A 25,962-nucleotide genomic window follows, 5' to 3' on the forward strand; every position below is an offset into this window, starting at 1 on the left:
CCTCCTTTCTTTAGGAGACAGCAACCAGTCTGAGTCTGGGACTCTAACAGGTCTAGTGAGCCTCCTGCTCCCTAGGCTAGTTCTGCAAAGATCAAAACTGGGAGCAGGCATTTTGTGTTAAAGAGGAGTTAAATCTTTGATGTAGGTAGTTAAGGCACTGCAAGCCCCAGAGAGAAGTCCTGCTCTGGCTGGATTTGTTTTTTCTTCTATTCCTTAATGTGATTCCTTAAACTTCTTTAGCCCACACAGTGTCTTCAGACCATAGATCAGTCCTCCACCACTTGCCCTTTTGCTCTCCTGTTTCTTTTCAAGGTGAACCAAATTAAATAGAGGGAGTATGGCACAATTCCTTATTTCCCCCCTCTCAACACCTGTGCAGTGCAGCTGTAGCTTGGTTGCATTTTCCTTGTATTTTAGACTTGATTATTTTGTAAGGACACATCTATGGCTCATTTATTTGGCTCTTTCCAGATGTTGCCATCTGTTTTCTCTTTCACCTCACTTTCACTTGCTGGTCAAAGGTTTCAAAGTGAGCTTATTTTTATTTTAGTACAGGGAAAGAGAAGCCAGCAAATGAAAGAGCAGGTGTTTCTTGTTTGATCTAGAATTTCCAATAGCAATGGGAGTAGCAGTTGTTTTGGGATAGTACCCCAGGAGAGATCAGGTTTACAAACTGGTTGACTTCCAGACATCGCTGTGTGTGATGCCAGCAGATCACCATTTGCAGATGGCCCTGTCTCGGGGCTTTCAAGCCATCTTCTCCTGTTCTTACTGAACATAGAAGCTGAGATTTGGCCTAACAGTATATGGTCAGCGACCTTGCTTTGTCATCTGGATCTGCTGCAGATCAATGAAGAGAGGTAGCACCAGCCAGAGAGTACCAGAGCTCCCATGGCAGTTTAATTGCTGCCATTTGGGCTTCGTAACACATGAAGATTAAATCTTAAGGCTATGAAGAGGAGACCTTTCTGAGAATTCTCCATTATTAGGTGAGATCCATAGAAGGCTTGTGTCACTGTCAAAACTATTTCAGTGTCCTGAGGTTGGCACCACTGCGAGAGGAGCAAGGAACCTGGATCCTTGCAGTGTGAAAGTTGAATCAGAGCATGGAGCTGCATGCTTGAGGACTTGGTGGCCAACTGTGGTCTGATTCAACTACTGGAAAATGTGACTGAAAAATAGAAGGCATCTTCTCTGGTGCTTGGGGTCTTTTTCTTCACTCTTGGCAAACATCCTTCCTGGGATATCTATTGGGACATCAGCCATTGAATCTGCTTTATAGCCCACTACCCACCAGCCCTTAGTTAGCAGGGGGATCTTACTTCCTTATGCCAAGAGTATCTTTGGCTACCACATGACTAAGATTTCTGTTGTTCTAAGTTTCTCCAGTGCCATAATGAACTGCAAATGAAGGCAGTAGGATAGTCCTTATTCCCTCCACAACCCATTTTCCCTATGGAGAGTTCTGCAAGGCCATGTGTCACTGAGAAGCTCTTTGCCCTGCAATTTCAGCCTTTCTCTGGTCACATCTGAATTTAAGAGCATGGATAGTTCAGTAGTAGTTCATGGATAGTTGAAGTGATCACACTGATCAGTTGCAGGCTTCCAAGTCCAATAAATGAAGTTTTCTAAGGTTGGTGCAGAGTGGGAGCAGTCTGTGTATGTACTCAGACAGGCTGTAAATACTGAAAGCCTTCAAAAACTAAAAGCAGAAGCATTGTGCAGTGTAAAGAGCTGTTAGTAATAAAAAGTTATCAAGTAAGATGCTGCATTCAAAGCTGCTATTAAACTATCTTGGTATTTGCTTTTAGAGCTAGAACAGAAACAAAACTCTCTTCAGAAGCTCTCTCTTGTACATGCAGAGTGTAGGCAGCACTCATGAAGGAATGTGGGTACGCGGTGAAGAATTTTCTGCGTGACATGATTGTTGCTGTTGTTGTTTTTATAGCATACGTTGGGATGTTGTTTTTTCCTAGGCTCTGCTGTTTGGCAGCTGATTGCATCGTTCTTGAAACTCCCCATATCAGGGACCCATTGCATCGTAGGTGCTACGATTGGATTCTCTCTGGTGGCGATTGGCACACAGGGAGTCCAGTGGATGCAGCTTGTCAAGATTGGTAAGTGCTGGCTGCTTTCATGCATGAGGGTACATGAAGTAGTGTGCACTGATTGAAAAAAAACCTCCCCAGGAGGCTGCTTTGTGCCGACAGCTTTCCCTCCTTACATCATTCTTCACTCTGGTCCTGTCATTCAGAGGGTTCATTAAGGGCTGCAGTGTATCTCCGGTGGATGAAGGGGTAAGAAGCAAGTTGTGCTTCCCCAGCAGAATCACAGGGGTTGGAAGGGATCTCTGCAGATCATCTAGTCTAACCTCCCTGCCAGAGCAGGTTCACCTAGAGCAGGTTGTACAGGATGGCATTCAGGAGGATTTTTGAATGACACCAGAGATGGAGACTCCAACTCTCTGGGCAGCCTGTTCCAGTGCTCCACCACCCTCAAAGTAAAGAAGTTCCTCCTCATGTTTAGATGGAGCTTCTTTAGTAAGTCAAGGACACATTGTCCCTCAGAGATCTGCTTCAAGGTGACACTCCTCCTCTTCTAATTCTTTTTGTGGTGGCTCATACCACCTCGTTCTTGCTCTCAACAATGCTAGCCATCATGTGAATGCCCACAGTCCTGTTCCTCCACCCACCAGCTTCAAGGAGGCAAAAGCTGGGCATGCAGCACACGCTTAACTCACAGCCTCCCACTACCAGGATCAGCACAGCCAAGCAGGCATGTGGAGGAGTTTTCATTATTGTTTTGGAATCCTTGTAACCCAAGTCACAGCCCAAACCCTGTAGTAAAAGGATTGATGCTGAAGGCATGGAAATACTCTAGAGCTTCAGAGGAGCTGGAGCAATGTGGGATTTTCTGAACTCTGTCAGAAGTAGAAGAAAGTTTGCAATGACAGCAGAATCAATCTGTTAACCATGCTGCACACCATAAATCATTCTGGGTGAAATCTCCAGAGCACTACCCTAATCTGCTTTTATTGAAAGCAGTAGGAGGTTTGCCACCTACTGCAGTTAAGTCAGCCCTGGACACTTGCAAATCTGGCCTGCAAAATATGTGCTCACTTTATTCACTACAGTTGATGCTTCTGTATAATTTTGGAAATTTGAGACTTTTCCCCTGCCAGCAGCACACCATCCTGCTGAGTGCAGCTGCTTTCTACTTGACACATTCCTGATCACAACAATTAGGAAATTACAGAGCTTTCTTGGTCCACTTTGCACCCAACTACAAGCAACTTTCCTGGTGAAATTGATTCCTAATCTTGAAGGGAAATGTCTTGTTGGTGTTTCTGATTGTGCCTAGCATTATTTTGACTTTCATGAGTGCCAGTGGACAGGACTTATAAATCATAGAGTTGTGGTAGGGGTTGGAAGGGACCTCTGAAGATCAAGTCCAACCCCCCTGCCAAAGCTGGATCATGTAGGGCAGGCCACACAAGAAACCATCCGGTGGGTTATGAAAGTCTCCACAGAAGGAGACTCCACAACCTCTCTCAGCAGCCTGCTCCAGGGCTCCATCACCCTCACAATAAAGAAGTGTTTTCTCATGTTGAGATGGAACTTCCTCATGTATCAGTTTGTATCCATTGCCCCTTTCAGGACCCCACTGAAAAGATCAGATCTCCTCTCAACCTTTCTTCTCCAGGCTAAACAGCCCCATGTCTATCAGCCTTTCCTTATAAGACAGATGCTCCAGTCTTTTCATCATCCTCATAGCCTCTGTTGGACACTCTGTAATGTATCCCTGTTCCTGGGAAACCCTGAACAGGACACAATATTCCAGGGCAAAGTAGAAGGGGTGGAGAAACTCCCTTGATCTGCTGGCCACTCTCTTAATGCATCCCAGGATACCATTTGCCTTCCTGGCCAAAAGGACACATTGCATATGAAGCATTCACTCCAGTTGTACAAGAACTGTTTTAAATGTATTGCCTATTAACCACTTATTTAACTACTATGCAGGCAGACTGCTCATTTCATGTTTTATTCTATCTTTCTTTCAACACAGTTGCCTCTTGGTTTATTTCCCCACTGTTATCTGGCTTGATGTCTGGAGTCCTCTTTGTGCTGATTAGATTCTTCATTTTAAACAAGGTAAAGAAATCTCACTTGGTATGAAGGCTGTGTTCTAGTCTCCCATTTGGGTGCTTGCATTTCTAGAGTTGCTTTTGGGACAGGAGACTAGTTTGTTGTAGCTTGGTTTGTTTTTTTAAACAGCCATTGCAACTGCTCTTCTGAAAGCTCAGAGTAAGTAATTTGACAAGCATTTGAGGCTTAGAAAGTGCTGCACGATAATTACTATTGTACATTCTCTTTGATTAAAGGATGGTGCATTGAGGTTGCTTCTGTACCAGTACAAACTTATTGACTGACTGACTGTTATTTAAGCAGAACAGTTCTCCCTTGGGGATACTCTAATTGCTGTGTCACAGTTGTGAAATGGTAAGCTTTGCTTTTCTAGACCTTAGACATCAGAAGATGGGCATCTGCATTTTTCCTAGACTCTCATGTGTTTTAGTGACCCTGGTCAAAAGTGGCACCTCTGAGGTGACATCAGTCTACCTGTCTCCATTGTGGAAGATGATTTGCCTGGCACTCCAGCATAAGCTGGGAACCAGAATGCTTTTATCTGCTCTTTCCATCTCGCTCACACCATCCAGCTTGCTGAAACGGGGGAGTGCAGCAGCGCATGACAATGACTTAAAATAAGGGACGCTATATTAGCAGTTATACAGGCAACTTAAATAGATGAGGCATTGATTCTCTTGCTATAAATAGCACCACCTGTGGCCCCAGCTTCATCAGTCTTTATTTCTGGTGTAAATATATGTCAGCAATAAAATCAGGTGATAAATATGATCGGCTTTGAATTGAAAATGACTCAAGTTGCATAAAGGATGTGGAAAAGTTCCTCTGTTGTGTTCAAAACCTACCAACTTTAGAAATTAGTCATCAAAATCACATGAACTCTGGTATAAAAGCTACATATTTAATCATTCAGGAGGCAGAAAAACTTCAAGATGAGGAAACAGTTTTCTGACTGCTGCCTGTGCCATTCACAATGTAGTGAGATCTGTAGGGCTTCTGGCAGAAGCAGGTGGTGGTTTGCATTGTGTGCGTGTATGAAGAAAGACCAGCTTTTTAGCTTGCAAGCCCATGGCCTGATGTAGGGGTTTATGACCTTGTTTTGGGGATGTCTGAATAGCAGCTGGCCCTGCGGATATAGCCTGGCGCTTTGGGACCAGGGCACAGCGCAGGGTGGCCGCAGCCTGCTCTTGGCTCCCTTTTTGCAGCCCATGGTAGCAAGAAACAAACCCACATTCGCCAGCCCTTAACTTTGCCAGGCTCTTTGCAAACACGTGGAGCCCCCTCAAAAGGCCAAGGCAGTCTCCTCACAAAGGCTCTTTGCCTGGCTTGTGCAGCACATTTCCGCCGCACCGTCAGCTGAGTCTTGCCTTCTGAGCGTGGAGGGCACGAGCCCGTGGCGGGCAGCAGGCGCAGCAGCAAGCTCACTTTATTTATCTCACCTGCTTCATGTGGCCAGGCACTCAACGTTTCAGAGCTCTCTGCTAGCTGGGGGAAAGTGCCAGCGTGTTTCAGTTGAAGTGGAGAGGTTAGGAAGGAGTTTGTGTTATGCATATGTCGCACTGACTGTTGTTAGCCCACTCCCAAAAAGTATCAAAGCTCTGTCCTGCTTGGCACCTTTCAGTCATGCCAAGTGAAAGGGACACTACTCTTCTTTGAGACAAGACCAGTGAGGAAACACTCACAGAAAGAAACTTGGTCACCCATCTGCCCCGGAGGTCTGCAGCTGACCTGAAAGTACAACCTGCCTTCCTGGTTCCCTTTAACAGTGTCAGGCTTCCCCAGAATGCTTGGTGCTTGCCAGGACCTGCATTGTGGCTTTGGGTGCAGCCGGAGAGGTCACCATCCTTTCCTTACCATCCACCTGAAAGCTCTACCTGCCTGGCACTGAACTGGGGAGAATGTGCTTTCCTCATGGCAGCTCACACTGATGACAATCCTATGGAAAATCCACCTAATATTTCACTTTTTTCCCCTCAATTTCAATGCAGGAAGACCCTGTGCCCAACGGCCTCCGTGCACTTCCAGTGTTCTATGCTGCTACCATTGCTATTAACGTGTTTTCCATCATGTACACGGGGGCACCAGGTGAGTGAGCCATCTGCAGAGGCATGGGAGGGACTGGGATGATGCTCTGCCAGTGCTGACATCACACTACTATCTCCTAGCTTAGGAGTTAAGGATGGCCTGCCAGTAGCTGAAAGAGGGCTACAGGAAAACTCAGGAGGGATTGTTTACAAGAACTTGTAGTGACATGACAAGGAGCAATGGTTTTAGACTCAAGAAGGGTAGATTTAGGTTGGATGTTAGGAAGAACACTATGAGGGTGGTGGAATACAGAAACAACTTGTCCAGGCATATGGTGGAGGTGCCATCCCTGGAGACGTTCAAGGGCAGGGTAGATGGGGCTCTGAGTAACCTGATCTAGTTGGGGATGTCCCAGGGGGGTTGGATTAGATGCCTTCGAAAGGTCTTTTCCAACTCAAAGCATTCTATGATTCTGAGAGTAAATTATACATCTCCCCACCTGCTTCTATTTGTGCATCTGTTTTTGACTCCTGCCTGACCCTTTTGGTTAGTGAGGAAGAGCACAGCTACCAAAAAAAAACCCTTTTCAGGGGAAGGGGCAATATTGAGCTGCCGGCTTTGGCTTTGTAAATCTGAGTGTGTGTTGAGGTCTCAAAGCTAATTCAGATATGTGCATCAAGAGGGCATGTTCAGAGCAGGTGGTAAGACCAGGTAGGCTGTTTGCACTCAGCCTGACTCAATAGTTCTGTTGAAATCAGCAGAGTCACTGTTCTGGCAGATCTGGCAGGGAGCCTATTAATTAAATTTACTTATTTCCCATCAATGCTCAGAAGCCCTGAGGCTGTTCCTGCATTGAATGTGTTGTCTTCTTGGGTGCTGTGTCCTCGCTGCAACTCAACTCAAGAGGGAAATGATACGTGTCATTTCCAGGACTTTACTTCCGTTTCTGTATATTTTATGTGCATTTCTATGTTGCTTTTATTTGTATCTATGTTTGCATTTACTTATATTTCTGTCTCTTCATACATTTCTGTTCACACATTTTTATGTTTATATGTTTGCACTTCTGTGTTTATATTTAACTTGGCTTAGAGTGCACTTAAACATGCACTTGCAGCAAAAGAGTTCAGAAAAGAGCTGTTCAATGCTCTTGACTACTTTGTTGAAGACTCTGGTCACTAAATGTTATCTCTAGGCTACATTGCTGCCCCAGAGCCGTAAACAAACAGACAATTGAGGAGAGGCTCCTGAACATGCCCCTGAATGAAGAAAGCAGGCTTAGAAAGTGGCCTTTTTTGAACAGAAATTTGCTTTCTCTAAAACCTACACACTAGAAGTACTAGATAGGTGCAGTCAGTAGACCCCACATCATAGCATCACTGAAATTAATAAAAAGCTTGAGAAGTGCCCAGATTGAGGGTGAGACAAATTCCTTTTCCTGAAGTCCAAATGGCTGTGTATCCAAGAAGTTTCACAGTAAATCAGCTGTATAACCAACATTTCCTCACTGGTTGTACCGTAGAAGTAGGTCAGGCACTCTGCAAAATAAATGAAATAAGAATCTTAATGTCCTTTCTGTTTCAGCTTAGCACTCTCTAAAGTGTGTGACTAAGAAGGTGAGAGGCTGTTTTTGATTCTCAGCAAATACATATTTACTCTCTCAGGCCTCTGCCCTGGTGGCATTTACTCACAAGGATGAATTAATCACCTAGGTTTCAAGCTAGATGAGCAAATACAGATTTGAAAGCTCAGAGACCAAGCTCTTTTCTTCATTAAGGGTCTGATCATTTGATTGAACAAACTCAAGGAACTCTCTTGGGGAGCTGCTTCCAGGAACACAAATTATTGACATGATTGTGCATTGCAGGACTGAGACCTCAGATCTCAAGTGCTACATTAAGCTTTTATCATAATCAAATAATGGCTTAGATTAAGCTGAGCATCAGGCTTTGTTGATCAGAGCAAAGATCAGGTAAATACTTCATGGCCACTGCGGTTTAACATGCATTAATGTATAAAATCACAGAAAACTTGGTTTAGCAGCCCTGATGTGGGAGTTTTACCCCTGGCTTCTTTGGAAATAAGGTCACAGTGGGGTAACTGAGAACTGGAAGTCAACCAGACCTTTAAATACTGATGTTAAAAGTGAGTGGCTCATTCATGCTGGTTTTGAAGCTCACGTGAGTACAGGCTTTCCTACAACAGACCACTCTGCCACTGCCTGAGATAATGAAGTGGTATTAATTTACACTTTGCTGGGGTTTTCTTTTCTTTCTCTTCACAGTACTGGGACTGGTACTGCCCATGTGGGCCATCGCTCTAATCTCAATCGGCGTATCCTTAATATTCGCCATCTTAGTCTGGATTTTTGTGTGCCCATGGATGAAGAGGAAAATCGAAAGTAAGTGGTTGCTTGGTGAAGTACAAGCGATGTAAAATCATGGAAAATGCATTTTTAGAGCTAGAAGTGCCCTTGAGAGGTCAGCTAGTTCAGTCCCCACCCACAGGCAGGATGTGCTTAAACTATTCCTCATGTGTTTGTATAACCTGCGCTTAAAAACCTGCAGTGGTAGAAATTCAAAACCTCGTTAGGCAATCCATTGCAGTGCTCACTTCTAGGGTCTAGCAGAAACAGAAACTAAATACTGAAACAGAACCCAATTTATATTTTATGAAGGAAATGTTAGAGAGGAAAAATCTGGCAGAATTTTTGTTTTTAAGTGACTTCTTTAACTTTACAGTGAGTCGGGCTGATCACAGCTTTTAGCCTTACAGTGTTTTGTGTATTTACTTTGCTACTCGCACCAAATAAAACCCAGGGACAAGTTTCAGATTTCATCAATAAATGAGCAGCTTGGGGTTTTACTGCAGGTACCTGCTGTGCCCCATTTTTTAGGAAGAAAGAAAGATGCTCTAGAGTTGAATTTAGTAAAGGTAAGTGTTAGAAATAAAGAATGTGTATGTAAAAGAGCCAGGTTATTGTATCCACCTTGATCTACGCTGTTGATGCAACCAGTGGAAACACGAGCAGCGAGGCAGCTGAGTTGGGTGTAAAATTACAGTGCTGTTATTTCCTCAGGCCGGTTAAAGAAAGATGCTGCACTGTCAAGGATATCAGATGAGAGTCTTGATAAAATTCAAGATGAAGAAACACCAGTCTTTAAAGAGCTTCCTGGTGCCAAAGCCTCTGACGAGAGCACGATTCCCCTGACTGGCTCAGGAACAGAAGCTGCTGGGGCACCAGATCCTGTTGCAAATGGAAACCATCCTCGTGTACCCTATGGTAAGAAGCTATCACAGTATGGAGGGTTTCTCTTCTGCCTGTTCTGACAGGGTTTCTGAACTGCAAGTAGGTCTCTGCTGTAAATGGTGAATTTGGGATTTCCAGCTCTATTGCCCTGGCTGGGAAAGATGCTCATTTACATGTGATGTGTTCTAGAGGGTACTTAAACCCAATTACATTTTCTTTTGACTGTATTTCAGTTTTAGAGTCAGCTGAAAAGGAAAAGCACTTTCCTTTTTGTGTCACTTTGCTACCTTTACTGTTGTTTCCATCCTTTTACGCAGTGGAAAAATACAGGGAGCACAAATTGCTGATGCCTGAAGGTTAAATTCAGCATATAAAGGTGATTAGCATGCTGCCACAGGAGATGAAAAGATTTGGGCTTCAGTTGACAAACGTATGACCCTTTGGAGCGTGGCCACTAGAAAAATCTTACCCATTGTTTTCTGAACATAGGTTGAGAAGAAGTAGGCTTGTGTACATAAAGGTCTTTTTGTTCTCCCATGTGGTGGGGTTGCACCTCCCCACACTTAGGGATCTGCTGACATTGATATTGCTTTGCTGATATCTACACAGCCCTGTAATTACATTAATAAATGTCTAATATATTCAACTGATTCTCACAAAATCAAGTAAGTCATGCTGTGAAGCCCTTTGAGTGGGTGCTTCCAGATCAAAAATAGCTAAACCCAATTCTGAACACCCAAAAGTGGAAATCCAGGAAGACAGGGAATGAAAGACAGAAGTTCCTTCAGAAATACTGCTTTAGTGGTGACATGTGTAATGTTAAATGTACACAGTGGGAACTGGAGAATCACGGAATGGTTTGGGTTGGAAGGGACCTTAATGATCATTTACTTCCGACCCTGCTGTCCTGAGCAAGGACACCTTCCACTAGACCAGGTTTCTCAAGGCCTTGTCCAGCCTGGCTTTGAATGCCTCCATGGAGGGGCATCCACAGCCGCCCTGGGCAGCCTGTTCCAGTGTCCCCCTACCCTTACTATAAAGAATTTCTTCCCAATCTCCAGTCTAAATCTGTCCTCTTCCAGCTCAAGTCTATTGCCCCTTGTCCTATCACTACAAACTCTTGTAATTGGTCCCTTCCCGGCTTTCTAGTAGGCCCCCGTCAGGTACTGAAAAGTCATTTTTAGGTCTCCCTAGAGCCTTCTCCAGGCTGAACAGCCCCATCTGTCTTAGCCTGTCCCCATAGGTGAGCTGCTGCATCCCTATAATAATCTTCATGGCCTCCTCTGAACCTGCTTCAACAGTTCAGTGTCCTCCTTATGCTGGAGGCACCAGAACTGGACACAGTACTCCAGGTGAAGTCTCAGCAGAGCAGAACAGAGGGGTAGAATCCCCTCCCTGTCCTGCTGCTCTCACTGCTTTGGATGCAGCCCATCACACAGCTGCCTTCTATGCTGCCAGTGACCATTGCTGGCTCATAGTGAGTTTGTCATCAACTGACACCTCCAAGTGCTTCTCCTCCAGACTTTCTTGAGCCACCCCTTGCCCAGCCTATATTGTGCTTGAGATTGCCCATGTCCATAGGAAAAATATATCAAAATGTTGGACTGGCTGAGAAAATATTTCCACAGAACATGAACCTTTTTCCTTTCTTTTAAAAAAAATATAATATTTTTTTTAAACATAGGTACTTGTGAAAGGGGACCTCATCTTCAGCATGACATTACAATAAACAACATTTCCAGCAGATGGGCAGGTTCCAACGGCATGAGATTGAACACATCCAAGTGCCGGGTTCTGCACATTGGCCACAACAACCCCATGCAGTGCTACAGGCTGGGGTCAGAGTGGCTGGAGACCAGCCAGGTGGAGAGGGACCTGGGGGTACTGGTCGATGGTAGGATGAACATGAGCCTGCAGTGTGCCCAGGCAGCCAAGAGGGCCAATGGCATCCTGGCCTGCATCAGGAACAGTGTGGCCAGCAGGAGCAGGGAGGTCATTCTGCCCCTGTACACTGCACTGGTTAGGCCACACCTCGAGTACTGTGTCCAGTTCTGGGCCCCTCAGTTTAGGAAGGAGGTTGACTTGCTGGAATGAGTCCAGAGAAGGGCAATGAAGTTGGTGGGGGGCTTGGAACACAAGCCCTATGAGGAGAGACTGAGGGAGCTGGGGTTGCTCAGCCTGGAGAGGAGGAGACTCAGGGGTGACCTTATTGCTCTCTACAACTACCTGAAGGGAGGTTGTGGACAGGCGGAGGTTGGTCTCTTCTCCCAGGCACCCAGTACCAGAACAAGAGGACACAGTCTCAGGCTGCACCAGGGGAGGATTAGGTTGGATGTTAGGAAGAAGTTCTATACGGAGAGAGTGATTGCCCATTGGAATGGGCTGTCCAGGGAGGTGGTGGAGTTGTCATTGGAGGTGTTCAGGAGGAGACTTGATGGGGTGCTTGGTGCCATGGGTTAGTTGATTAAGTGGGTTGGATTGGTTGATGTGTTGGACGTGGTGATCTTGAAGGTCTCTTCCATCCTGGTTTATTATGATTATTATTATTAAATCCTTAGTATGCCTATTTGATAGAGACAGTATCTTAGCAAAAACAGATCTTATTTTAAGGCATTCATTAGAAATTATTTTTTTTCAAAAGTCCTCAGGATGTAGCCTCCAAGTATCACCTCTGAATAGCTGATCCCTACTGACTTGCTGCAGGTGATGCAGCTTGGCTCAGGGAGATCCAGCCCTAGAATAAAGTTGTTCTTGCACAGAAGGTGAAGGAGTTACTTTTAATTGAATCTTGCCTTATTCATTGCATATATTGCAAACAGATCTTCTTTGTGAAGAATTGATCTCTTTGGGTGGGTGAGGGAACTGGGGTTGTTCAGTCTGGAGGAAAGGAGGTTGGAGTGAGGTGGGTGTTGGTTTCTTCTACCTAGTAACAAGTGATAAAAGGAGAGCAAATGGCCTCAAGTTGCACCAAGGAAGGTTTAGATTGAATATAAGAAGCAACTTGTTGACTGAAAGGGTTCTCTAAGACTGGAACAGGCTCCCCAGGGAGGTGGTTGAATCCCTATCCCTGGGCTTGTTTAAAAGAGATAGAGATGTGGTGCTGAGGGCTGTGGTTTAGCACCAGCCTTGGCAGAATTAGGTAATGGTTGGACTTGATGATCTTAAAGATCCTTTCCAACCAAAATAATTCTATGATTCTTTGTCTTGCACTCTCAGATTGCTGCCATTTTACTGTCCCATGAAGTGGGAGAGACAGGGCTTCTGTATTAGAATTCACAGAAATAAAAGCCCCTCTGAATGTCCACCTTTGCAGGAAGGGCATTCTCGATGACGCACACCTCGGCGAAGTCTCCTGTGTCCAACGGCACCTTCAGCTTCGACGGCCAGATAAGGAGCGACGGCCACGTTTATCACACTGTGCACAAGGACTCAGGTTTATACAAAGACTTGCTCCACAAAATACACCTGGAGAGGGCCACCGATGAGAGGCCCGCTCAGGAAAACAACTACAAACTGTTACGGCGTAACAACAGCTATACTTGCTACACGGCTGCTATTTGTGGCATGCCTGTGCATTCCTCCTTTAAGGCAGCAGAGCCATCAACTCCAGAGGACAGTGAGAAGTTGGTGGGAGACACTGTTTCTTACTCCAAGAAGAGAGTTCGCTATGACAGCTACTCCAGCTATTGCAATGCAGTGGCTGAGGCAGAGATCGAGGCGGAGGAAGGAGGGGTGGAAATGAAGCTGGCCTCTGAAATCGCTGAGCCTAACCGACCCCCACCTGATCCTGTGGAAGAGGATAAGGAAGAGAAAGACACGTCTCAGGTCCATCTGCTTTTCCACTTCCTCCAAATCTTAACAGCCTGCTTTGGATCTTTTGCCCATGGAGGTAATGATGTCAGGTAAGAGCACGAGATGTCATCAGCCAGCAGTTTTATAGCTGAAGTGCTTGGAGAGAGGTTTGCCTGCATATTCATTTCTGCAGGCAGATTATCATCAGGACTGTGTTTTGCAAACCTTGTGGCACTGATGTCCCTGGTGTCTACCAGGAGTCAAGCTGCTCAGTCTGTGGTTTATTTTCTTCTCAATGGTAATGTCTTTTTTTTGTTCACTGGTAAAGAATTGTGCAGGAATTAGTTCAATGCAGGTTTAGTTTTGGCAAGCTTTGAGGCACTGAGACTCCCCTTTGGAATGCCAATCAGAGGGCAGTCCCAGCCTTACAGATTTCATAGCCCATTTTAGCTGCAGGATTGGAGACTATCAGCAGATGAGAAGTCTTGTCATGAGATGAATTTCATCTCTTGAAATGTTGTGTAAAGAGGTGTATGAAGGATGTCTTTGTTGTGACTGCTGCAGCTCTTAGAGATAACCCTTTGCTGAACCTCTTGCTTGGAGGTTTCCAGGAGTAAAGGACCATGTGAGGTGGTGTATCACTAAATAAGTCACAAAACCTAACAAGCCTTAACATCCAAATCCTGCTGAAGGCCATAAACTGCATATACAGTTTCTCCATCTGCCCCTGTTCTCTTACCAGAATAGAGGGAGCCACCCCATTCAAAGAGGGGACATGGGCTATGGCTCATCTCCTAGCACTCACTTAAGTAGTTCCCATCTCCCAGCATGGTTCTGGTATGCAGTACTCCCTGGCAGGAGTTTTGTCCACAGCTGCTATCACTGTTGAGTTGCATCTTGAATTTGGAAGAAGCCAGTGAGTTCATCCTTCAGTCATTTGGCTTAAGTGTGTCTGTTCTTACATCCCATGGCACTAACATCATTTTCCAGGAATAAGGAAAAGGATCATCCTCCAGGAGTCTTTCTCTCCTGTTTGTATTGACTCAGACAGCTGACAAAATCTGAGAGTTGGTCTCAGACATGTTTATCTGCACCTCTTTGCCCTCTGTCATCTGCTCAGACCCCCGCAAAATAGTGTCTCTTTGCTGAATTGTTTGCCACCCTCTTTCTCTTCAAAGGCTCAGCTTTGTTATTCCACAAAGTCAAAGGCTTTTGACCGAAGGACATAAGATAGAGGCTCAGGATGGAGCATTTTATACCTTCCTTGACTCCACTCACATTGCTCATCTGTTTATGACCCTCTTCCATCTGCAGGCCCTAATTCCCCCTGCGATTTCATTGGCACATGGGTGAAGGATGGTTTGGGAGTTCCCAGGTGCTCTGTCTCTGGGAACACTGCATATTTTTCCTACAGGATTTGGCTGGAGTGCTTCTTCCCTAGGCCTGTAGCAATCCATTTGGTACTCAGAAGGCACTTTTTCTTGTATAGGGTCCCCTGAGAAGTCCACATAGAAGCTGCTTGTTGAATCAGTGGTCCTTACTTGGGCATAGCTGAGTCTGTACTGAGTCCCCTTCCTACTGAAGTCCTCTCCATGTCAGCTGTGCCCTGCTGGTGTTGGTTTGCAGTAGGGCTTTGCAACATTCATGACTTTCCTACTCCTTCTTGGGCATCTGGGCCAACGCTGTCCCATGCAGCAAGGAGAGCACTTACTGCTCCTCACTCTTGTCAGCCACCTAACTTCCAGCCCATGTATCTCTGGTGTGCATTAATAAGAGTGTGGCCAGCAGGTCAAGAGAAGTTCTCCTCCTCCTCTATTCTACCCTGGTGAAGCCTCATCTGGAGTATTGTTTTCAGTTCTGGGCTCTCTGCTTCAAGAGAGACAGGGAACTACTGAAGAGAGTCCAAGAGAGGGCTGCAAAGATGCTGAGGAGACTGGAGTATATATCTTACAAGGTTGAGTTCCTAAACATGAAAAGGAACTTCTTTACTTTGAGGGTGGCAGACCACTGTACCAGGCTGCTTAGAGAGAGGTGGTAGAGTCCCTTGAGAGTTTCAAGGACTGCCTGCACATGTTCATATGTGACCTGATTTAGGTGATCCTGCTCTGGCAGGGGGGTTACATGCAATCATCTCTGGCCATCCCTTCAAACCCCTAACATTCTGTGATTCTGTGAAGCTGAGACACCTGGGGTTGTTTAGCCTGGACAAAAACAGACTGAGGGGATATTCTCAGTGTGATCAATATCTGAAGGGTGGGGGTCAAGAGGGATGGGACTGGGCTCTTTTCAGTGGTGGCCAGTGATAGGACAAGGGACAACAGGCACAGACTAGAACACAGGAGGTTTCACTTGAACTGAAGGAAAAATTTCTTTACTTTGGGGGTGCTGAGTCACTGGACCAGGCTGCCCAGAGAGGTTGTGAAGTCTTCTTCTCTGGAGACTCTCAAAACCCTCCTGAATGCTGACCTGATCAACCTGCACTAGGAGACCCTGCTCTGGCCAGGGGAGTTGGACAAGACAATTCCCTGAGGTGCCTTCCAAGCTCCACCATTCAGTGATTTTGTCTCTTCTCTCCCTGTCCCTCCAGCATTCTGGGAATTCTTGTCCTTGCTTTTGTTATTACTCCCTTTGCATCCACTGGGATCTGGCTTCAGAAAGGAGTCTAGGGTCCCTTATCCTCTGGATTGGAGTGCTGCTATACAACATTCCACTCAGTCTCCTTTGGAGACCCCTTCTCTGAGTAAGAGCAGAGGTCTATGGAGGCCAGTATCCATAATCTGCAAGTGCTGAGGGGAACCTAGGAACAAGGACAAAGGAGGGTACTGGAACACTGGAACAGGTTGCCCAGGGAGGTGGTTGAGGCCCCATCCCCGGGGATATTCAAGGTGAGGCTTGGCAGGGCTCTGGGCAACCTGATCTAGTGGAGTATACCCCTGCTTATTGCAGAGGGGGCTGTGCTACATGGGAGGTCCTTTCCAACCCAAACCTTTCTATGGATGTATGAAACACTGCTGGTGTTTCTTGTGATGTTCCCTGGGAAATACCACTGCAGAGACATCACAGCCTTCCCCAGCAGGTGCCCCTGCTCCTTTATTCCCTGTAGGTGATGTCTGTGCATCCTCCTCAAGGATTCAAGTGTTTATGCAAGCATTGCTGGACTTTTATGTAGAAGAATTTGCTAGAAGTGAGCTGTAAGGATGCAGTCTGTTCAGGGATCAGCTTTGGTGTTGGTAGGAGCAGGACAGGATGACAACAAAGGTTTAGACTCTGTGTAACATGTTTTGTTGCATTACAGCCCAATTCTCCTTGTTGCCTTGGCAATATCCTGTCCTGGAAATTTGTATTTTGTAGTGTTTTGCAGAACTCTGATTCTGTCATTGATACAACCAAATGAGCCAGAAAGAATGTGTTTTTATGAAATGCTGTTTATTCCAAGAGCTCTTCTGAAGCTGAATTCGTGTAATTGCAAAACTAAATAACAAGTTAGCTTCATTTGGTCAAAGCTGGTACAGAGGCAAGAAGGTGGTCACGGGTGTAGGATTGGATAGGAACCCATCCTTTCAAGTGGACTGACTTCCAGCAAAGCAATAAAAATAAGAGGTGCCTTTGTATACCAAAAGGGTTGAGTAGGTAGGAATGCAGGTACTTATCCTGTGGATTGTGTAGCAGAGAGGTTTTGCCAGTCTTCATCTAGCAGAGCAGAAGCCTTCTCACTGGGCTCTTGGCTCCTCTGCCTGTTGCATAAAGATCTGCAGAGCTCAAAAGAGAGCATGTTGTTTTAAAAATAATGCAGTGGGACCAACCCAGCAGCACAGCTTTCTGTCCATACTTCCCTGAGAAAGCAAGCCTTGGCAATCCATCTTCTGCTGAAGGTTGCTATCTTTTCATCTCCCTCTTCTGTTCACTTTCCTTCTGCTCATTTTAGTTGCTGCCGTCAAGCTGCTTCTCTCTCTATTTTTTCCCCTTCAACCTTGAATCCTGTTGTTAAAACCCCACTTTTGGTTTTAAACTCCTCACTCAAATATTTAGGGCAGCACCTCTGATGTCTAAATCTATTTCTTTGGACTTCCACCTTTTCCTTCATCCTGAAACTCACTCCTGTCCCATGTTTTCTATATCTTTTCCATGAGGTGGTTTGCTGGTATTCCTTGAAGGGAAAGGAGCAATTAAGAGGAGCCAAGAAAGAGAAATGAAAAGCTAATGTAAAAAAGAAAAGTGCAGATAGGTAAAGTGCATGAAAAGGACCTCTAAAGCATAACCTTAGGGCTGAAAAAAAGAATTTCCTTTTCTTTTTTTCCTCCCCTCTGTGCTGGCACCTGCATAAGGAACTTGGTGATCTTGGAAGTCTTTTCCAACCTGAACAATTCTATAATTCTAGGAACAGGATAAGGAGTGCAGTAGGACAAACCAAGACCCAAAAGCATCTTTGCCATTAGCTTTACATTTTAAAGGCAGAGACTACTCACCTGAGAACTAAGATGGTGCTGAGTAGTGACCTGGGAGTGCTGGGTTTATGGTTGGACTTGATGATCTTAAAGGTCTTGATCTTCCAACCAAGACAATTCTATGACTCTATGAAACGATTTACCTGTTCCTGAGCAGATTTAAGCATGAGACACAGGCTATGGACTCTTCCAACCCTATTGATTCTATGACTGAACCATGATGCAGCTCAGAAACTTTGGGGAGCAGAAGGGCCCCATATAGTTTGTGGGAAACAAAACAACATATGGAGATCTCTTTCATTTCATTGTCCAGGCTTTTCCCCTGGACTTGGACAAGTTAAACCAGTGTTTTGCCTATCTGCAAAACTCACTCATAAATAAGGATAGCTAGAGCCCAGCTTCTTCCAAGGAGACACCTTTTCATAGGGGTACCAGCTATCTTGGCTGTGGGAGCAGATGTTTGTAGCAGGGCTCCTGTGTAAAAGGAAACAGAGAGTCATGGTAACTCCTTATTTGGGTGACTGATTTGTTCAGACCGTTCCCTCCTGCACCCCTGCCACAGAGCTTATATCCACTGTGTCAAGGATGCTGGAGCCCTTCCAGGGCTGGGACTAACTGAGCTGGGCCGGGAGCCTTGTGACACCATCATGCACATGGGCTGAATGAAATCTAAAGAATTTCAAATCCCAACTAAATGTGTTGGGACAGAACCACTGGGAAAAAAAACTGCTGTTGAACTTAATTAGCAAAGTCAAAGTGAACAGGTCCTACTGGCTCAGCACCCCAGCACAAAAGGAGCACATCAGGTCACTGCAAGGGCAACAGGAGAATAAAAAAGGGCAGGATGGAAAAAAAGACCTGGGCTGGGAGTGTGACACAAGGAGAACTGCCAGCTTCCTAAATGCTTGTTCAGAGCCAGCTTTCCAGAGAGGCCTGGAGGCTGGGCTTTATTGGCTGGTGGGGATCAGATGCACCTATGGTTGAGTTGGGTTAAGCTTATTTTCTGGTAAAGTAGGCTTGTTCAGCAGGAGTGGTCATGCTCTGGAGCCCAGCACTGCGGCTGCAGCAGCACACCTGTATAAATGCAGGTAGTGGGAGAGAAGCTGGAAGGGTTTCTGTTGTATTTCAAAGCCTGGAAGCATGTCTGAATTAACTAGGTCCCATAAATGAGGGCAGGTGGCCAGGCTGGTTTGGAAATGGTCAGAGGAGACTGCTAAGCCCATAGCTGTCCCCTGTGCTCAGCACAATGGTGGCTGTGGCTTCTTTGCTACTGGGTTGGAAATGGGAAAGCTATGAGCAAACAGTGCATTGGCCAACCATATGGGAAGATGCTTTTGTTGACTCAGCCAGCCTCTGGAGTTTGTTGTTTCTTGAATTCTTGCAATCAAAGTGGGATGGGGTGACAAACAGGGGAATGATGTAGGTCAATGCGAAGTTTGCTGACTAACCTCTGCCATTTATGCTTCTGAAAAAAGCCTGAGCCTTGTGCTCCTGTGCACCTGTCTGGGTCTGTGCTTAGTTTTCCCTCATACAGATTCCTTCTCCTATAAAAGGGTAGCCTCTTCTGGCCCTTCCTACACCCCCTCCACCCCAGGCCATCAATCCTGCTGTCACAGGAGAAACCCCAGGGATGACAGAAGGAGCCGCGTGCTCTGGCTCGTGTGAACAGGCATCTACCCTGGGTGTCTACCATGGACCCCAGCCACGGAGGAAGGTGTTTTATTATCCTGATGGTGACAGGACAGGGTGAGTACAAAACACACTGCCTGCCTGCCCATGTGCTTGCCAAGGTGCAGGCAAGACCAGAGATAAGCTGGTAAGCACGGTACGGAGAGGAATCCTGCTGGCAGATGTTTCACAGTTGTGAGGGGGATCTCACTTCTGTTGGATTCCTGCTGCATAAATTGTTTGAGTGTGGCTGTTCTAATTAAATTTCACGTGGAGAACTTCAGGACTGCCCTTGTGTAATCATAGCTGGGTATGACAGGATAAAGAGGTCATTCATATCAGAGTCTGCAGGTAATAATACACAAGGCACAAGCCTGACAAAGGATGCCTCTCTTATTATTCTGAAGACAGGGTTGACGATTATTTCAGAGCTACAATAACAATGTTTAGTACTTTTAAGGCATTTCTACACAAGCTCTCAGTGGTTTTAGGGCAACTGAACACCTACCAGGTAGGGAATTCATTGTTAAACAAAGCAGTGGAAGTGAAACTGGGAAATACCTTCTTGCCCAAAATACAGGAAGGGGAAACTTCTCCTTTTGTTGTCCCAAGTCTGGGTTTTTTCACCTGGTGTGCAAAAACCAATTGGCACACAGAGTGAAGAGATTTGTTTTATTCCAGTTCTGCAGAGAAATGGCTGCTAGGTGGTAGATCTACAGATCAGCACACTGTTACCTCCAACAGCAATGGTTTGTATACAAACAACAAATTATATATATGACTGGTTATGTGATTTTTACATCACAGCAATCATTGTACAAGTGCTTATTTAGTTAAACCTAATTCATTACACTAAGGTGATCCTACTCTTACTTAGAAATTATCTTCCTTTGAGGTATTTTATAGTATTAATATCCCCACAGGTTATATAGGCAACACCCTTGATCTTTGTCCAAATCCACCTCTGGTTTATTTAAAGAAGCCAGAATGAGGCATTAGCTACAAAAGTTGACAGAATTGTACCGTCCTTTGATACTGCTCCTAACTCCTGTGTCTTGTTTCTGATTATTTTAACCTTCCAGGTCATCCTGTCCTTTAGTCTTACAGGGCCTTCCATTCTTGCTATCTTGGTTTCAGACCAATTAATTGTAAGGTCATTCAGCCTTCCAACATCACTTTCACCTCCCTACAGACTTGACTGAAGCTTTAGGTCAGAGCACACAAACAGCAGTGGGACTCACCTTCTCCTCTCTTCCTGAAGGAAATGCAATGGTATTGAAGGAGAGAAGTGCCAGAATATTGCCAGTATCTCCCTACACACAGGGAGCTTAGTGGGATTCGGTCTTCTGGCTAAATAAGGAGTCTAAAGGAGCTGTAATAAGGCTGGATTACAAAGTGAGACTTTCTTATTTCCTCCCTGAGAGCTGCAGTCAAGATTTCTTTGAATATTTGGGAAGCTCATCTGACTATTACAATTACTGAGAGCAGCCTGAAATTTGGCTTCTTCCCTTTTTCATAGCAGTCAGTCCTGAAAGTGCAGCTTGTGTCCCAGGTAGATACAAACCTTCACTTGTGTCCTTAATTTTGCAGGCACTCGTTGTGACTTGTGACAGGCAGGCACACCAGAGAAGAGAAACGAAATGCAGGGCCTGCCACTGGGCTTGCTGGGGAAAGTTTGATGCTGGTGGGAGTGAGGGAGGATGGACCCAGCCCTCCAGGGTTCCAGGGAGCTGGGGTTTCAGAGCCAGCATTTACAGTGTACAGTGATGAGCTGCAGGGAGAACTATGTAGCCTTCCTGACTCATTCACACACCCAAAGCTTGCACTGCACAGCTCTGACACACTTTTATTGCACTAGGGTATATGCAATATTTCAAAACTGATTATTAGAACCAGCATAAAACTCTCTGGATAATCTGAGATCTGTGGAGATTAGGACATTATTCCCCTACACCACCACCCCCCCCCCCCAAGTTGGTACATACAGGGGTGTCTTTCTTGCACCCTTATTCAACTGGGTGATGCCTCCAGACATAACTGCAGCACATTCAAAAATATCATCCCACTCATTTTCCCAGTGGAAAGTTGGTTTGGGAAATCCTGGTTTGGGAAATAGTCAAATGACTGGGGATTTTGTAATTCTATCTGTAATATTCAAAGCTCAATATAGATCTCTCGGAGAGCTGTTTGGCTCGTCGTTCAGTTTTAAGCAGTGATGATATATTGTGGCAAGCTTCCTTCACTCCACTAGAAAAGGTGGCCAAAACACAATCTGCTTTTTCAGGTAGCAGAGAATCAAAGCATGGTCTCACCAAGTTGCCTGTAGATGGTAGATTACAACACAATGTTTATTCAGTGTAGCATTCACAGATTGGATTGGATTGGATTGGATTGGATTGGGAGGAACCCTCAAAGGTTATCTTGTTCAACACCCCCTGCAGTCAGCAGGGACATCTCCAACTAGAGCAGGCTACCCAAGTCCATATCAAGTCTCAACTTGAATGTTTTCAGGGATAGAGCCTCAATCACATCCTTGGGCAACCTGTTCCAGTATTTCACCACTCTCATTATGAAGAACTTCCTCCTAATGTCCAACATAATCCTCCCATGCTCCAGTTTCAAAGCATTTCCCCTTGTCCTATCACTACAAGCCCTCCCTGTGGCATTCTCTTCTCCAGGCTGAACAACCCCAATTCTTTCAGCCTGTCTTTGTAGAATAGGTGCTTCAGCCCTCTAATCATCTTTGTGGCCTTCTGCTGGACCCACTCCAGCAGGTCCATGTCTCTCTTGTGTTGAGGTCCCAGAGCTGGACACAGTACTCCAGGTGAGGCCTCACCAGAGTGGGAAACTCACCTCTCTCCACCTGCTGGCCACTCATTCAAATCCAATTGACTTATTTTTTTTCAGCACCTCCCTTTTTTTCCCCAAATCAGAAGCAGCAAGGTAATAGCAGTGCTGCTGGTTCCTAAAATATTATGACAAGTTTGATGGGATTTGGTGACAGAGCATTGAGCTGATGCAATCCTTCTATTACTGAAAAAAACACTCTTACTAAATAAAAGTTCCTCCAGAGAAGGGCCTGGACTTTTGACCCAAAGGCACCTGAAAAATCTCAGCTTGTGTGCACGTGTGTGCATGGGAAAGGCTAAGTTCTAAGCCTGTCTCGTGATAGCTGAATGTGTTGGGGGACGTTGTTGGTAATTTTATCAGTCTCACAGGGGAGAGGAGAAGCCAGCTCTATTTATAGCTCAGATTCACTGTCAAATCCTATCTTTCACAAGAGCTTTATAAATGGTGTGGGACAGATTCTCCACTGGCAGAAGTGAGCAGAAAAAGACAAGCTGTGCCAACTGGCGCCAGTCGAGGCAGCCAGCGAATCCATGGCGTGGGGCAGGCAGCCCTGCAGGAACGCTCAGCAGCGCCCAGCCGAGCCACCGCCGAGCGGCTGCCGGCACAGGCACTGCTGGAGATGTCCTTCAGTCCTCTGTCCTGCCTCTGGTCAAGGCAAACAGCCCCTAGCCAACACCCCTCCTGCAAAGGGCTGTGTCTTGCCATTAACCAGGGCAAGGGTGGTGCCCAACAGAAGTGGTAAAGAGACTTCCTGACCAGCAGAATCAGGAGTGAGGCTTCTGCTGCTCTGCCCTGGTGAGACCACACCTGGAATACTGTGTCTAGTTACGGGCTCTCCGGTTCAAAAGGGACAGGGATCTCTGGAGAGAGTCCAATAGAGAGCTATGTGGATGATTAAGGGACTTGAACATCTGTGCTATGAAGAAAGATGAAAACCTGGGGCTGTTTAGGCTGGAGAAGAGAAGGCTGAGAGGGGATCTTACTAATGTCTATAAATATCTCAGGGGTAGGTGTCAAGAGGAAGGCTCTTTCCACTGCTGCCCAGTAATAGGACAAGGAATAATGGATACAACCTAGAGCACAGGAGGTTCCACCTCATCATGAGGAGAAACTTCTTTGCTGTGAGGATGATGGAGCAATGGAATAGGCTGCCTAGAGAGGTTGTGGAGTCTCCTTCTCTGAAGGCATTCAAACCTGTGTGGATGTGTGGCCTAGCCTAGGTGATCCTGCTTTGGCAGGAGGGGCTGGACTAGATGGTCTCTAGAGGTCCCTTCCAACCTGTAACATTCTGTGATTCTATGCCACAATATTTTATAAATTCATCCTAAAATTAACTCACAGCAGCCATCCTCTTGTGCTGGGTGGAAAAATGCAGATCAGGTGTCCAAAACCCAAGAACCGGTTGCCCAGGGAGGTGGTTGAGTCATCGACCCTGGAGGCGTTCAAGGGGAGATTGGACGTGGCACTTGGTGCCATGGTCTAGTCATGGGGTCTGTGTTGATAGGTTGGGCTCGATGATCCCCGAGGTCCTTTCCAACCTAAGTGATACTGTGATACTGTAATACTGTGACAGGAGTAGTTTACCTTGGCTTTTAAACCCTGCAGCTAAATCATAGAGCTGCTGAGGTTGGAAGAGACTTGAGATCATCAACTCCAGCCACTCACCTAGAGTTCACAATCCCACCACTACTGCTAAGGTACTACCACTAGACCATGTCCCTAAGCACCACATCCATGCATCTTTTAAATACCTCCAGAGATGGTGACTCCATCACCTCCCTGGGCAGCCTGGTAACCTGCTTCATAACCCTTTCTGTGAAGAAATTTTTCTTAGTATGGAAATAATGCAGTAACATCTTCAAAAGCACTTCAGTTCCATAGGAACCTAATGTCAGTTTTACAGATGGATGTGGATAGGGGTTCAGAGCCCCTGGGTGACCATCTCAGGCTTTTTTCATCTCTCCCTAAACCACCCCAAATAAGACTTGGAGCTCCAAGAAGAGTTAGTTAATGCAAGTAAAAGGGCTTCTTGAAGATAGACTTGTGAAATGAGTGGTGGCCAAAGGCATGGAAGATTTGAGGGCTGCTTTCCTGCTAGTCATGTCTTGAGTAAAATGAGATAAAAGCGGTGGGAAATATTGTGGAAGCCACATCCCTGTCTAGCCAGTGTCTCTGTGGTTCATCTGCTTAGTCACTCAGCCTCTCACTTGGGAGACATCCATTAACCACAGCAGCAAATCTCAAAGCCAAGTCTCTTATCTAAGAACACTTTTTTACCCCCTTTCTTTACTGCCTGTGTTGTTTCTCTCTCACTGTCATGTTGGGGCTGGTTGTCTTCTGCCAATGAACTCTTCCCAGTCCCAAGGATTGTTGCTTGTACATGCTCATGGTAACATCTTGAAGCTGATGTATGCAGTACCAAGATCCTTGTCTTTGCAGTTTATGAGTCAGATGCATTTCCTTGTGAGCTTTTGGCAGTTTGGAACAGGCCCAATGGCTTCTTCTCCATTGGGATAGGAAGCATTGATACCACAGGCCCCTGGGGATGGACCTACTAAACAAATCCAGAAGCCAAAGGAACCCTCTTAAGAGCTGTGATGGTGGTAGACTGGAGCCAGTGGCTGCAGACCACTGCCAGTTTGGTGGCTGCTGGTAGCCACTTGCAGACATTCAGGCTGGGAGATATCCCTCAGGACCTGAATGTTTAAGTCACTTTGAATATGATTTACTGGGAGAGCAGAAATGTCTCTGGTATAGAAAACCAGTGGTGCAGCTACCCACAGATGTAAATGCAGTTAATTACCTTTCTTGCCTTTCCAAACATATGTGGATCCAGTGCTCCTCTGCTTCTTTTTCCTACAGGGAAGGTATCAGAAGTGCTGCCTCTGGGGGCATCACTGTCACCTCTTCTGATCTGTTGAGCAGCATCAGCCAGTTGGATCCTCCAAGGCTAGCCATAAGTTAGCGAAGTTTTGCCTTGCCCTCTGTTGCCACAAATAAGAAAATAACCTTTTCTTTGAGGATTAAGCTGAGCTGATTCACAGAGGTGTAGCATTTGCAAATAATTAAAACTGGCTTTTGCTACAAAAGAGCGTAGTTTGCTGCTGTAGTTTCTGAAGCCTTCTCTGTCTTCCCATTTACATTAGGACTGACAAACATCCATCCATAATCTCTTCAGAACAGTCAGGAATCAGTGTCTGGACTCACAGAATGTTAGGGGTTGGAAGGGATCTCAAAAGACCATCCAGTTCAAACCCCCTGCCAGGGCAGGATCACCTAGAGTAGGTCACACAGGAACACATCCAGGTAGGTATAGAATGTCTCCAGAGAAAGAGACTCCACAACCTCTCTGGACAGCCTGCTGCTGCAGTGCTCTTGTCACCTTTTTAGTGAAAATGTTCTTCCTTATGGTCATGTGGAACCTCCTATACTCCAGCTTGCACACATTGCCCCTTGTCCTATGATTGAACATCACTGAGCAGAGCCTGGCTGCATCCTCCTGATGCTGCTCTTCACATCTTTATAAACATGAATGAAGTCACCTCTCAGGCTTCTCCAAGCTAGACACCCAGCTCCCTCAGCCTTTCCTCAGAAGGGAGATGTTCCACTTGCTCCAAAACTTCCCATGCCATACAGCTCTATAAGAAAGGATGGTCAGTTCTCCCTGTGTTCATTTGATCAGTGGATTACTTGCCTTTATACATCCATCTCTAGGCTTCTTAAGAGGAGAGGCTGAGAGACCTGAGGATCATTAGCCTGGAGAAGAGCAGACTGAGAGGGGATCTTA

General features: G+C 45.7%; 1 protein-coding gene across 5 annotated transcripts in view; it reads left to right on the forward strand.

Annotated features, from left to right (window-relative positions):
• SLC20A2 (solute carrier family 20 member 2) overlaps window positions 1-25,962 on the forward strand; it is a 68,514-nt gene that overhangs the window by 30,784 nt on the left and 11,768 nt on the right. For all 5 annotated transcript variants that reach the window (XM_068137431.1, XM_068137432.1, XM_068137428.1 and 2 more), the window contains exons 3-8: window positions 1,977-2,117; window positions 4,066-4,151; window positions 6,134-6,230; window positions 8,455-8,571; window positions 9,250-9,453; window positions 12,734-13,322. In XM_068137431.1, coding sequence (XP_067993532.1) covers window positions 1,977-2,117; window positions 4,066-4,151; window positions 6,134-6,230; window positions 8,455-8,571; window positions 9,250-9,453; window positions 12,734-13,322 — 1,234 coding nt within the window. The remainder of the gene's footprint in view (window positions 1-1,976; window positions 2,118-4,065; window positions 4,152-6,133; window positions 6,231-8,454; window positions 8,572-9,249; window positions 9,454-12,733; window positions 13,323-25,962) is intronic.

The sequence above is a fragment of the Melanerpes formicivorus genome, unplaced genomic scaffold (assembly GCF_026170545.1).
Source record: "Melanerpes formicivorus ecotype bairdi unplaced genomic scaffold, bMelFor1.0.p_v2 SCAF_4, whole genome shotgun sequence".
NCBI lineage: Eukaryota > Metazoa > Chordata > Aves > Piciformes > Picidae > Melanerpes > Melanerpes formicivorus.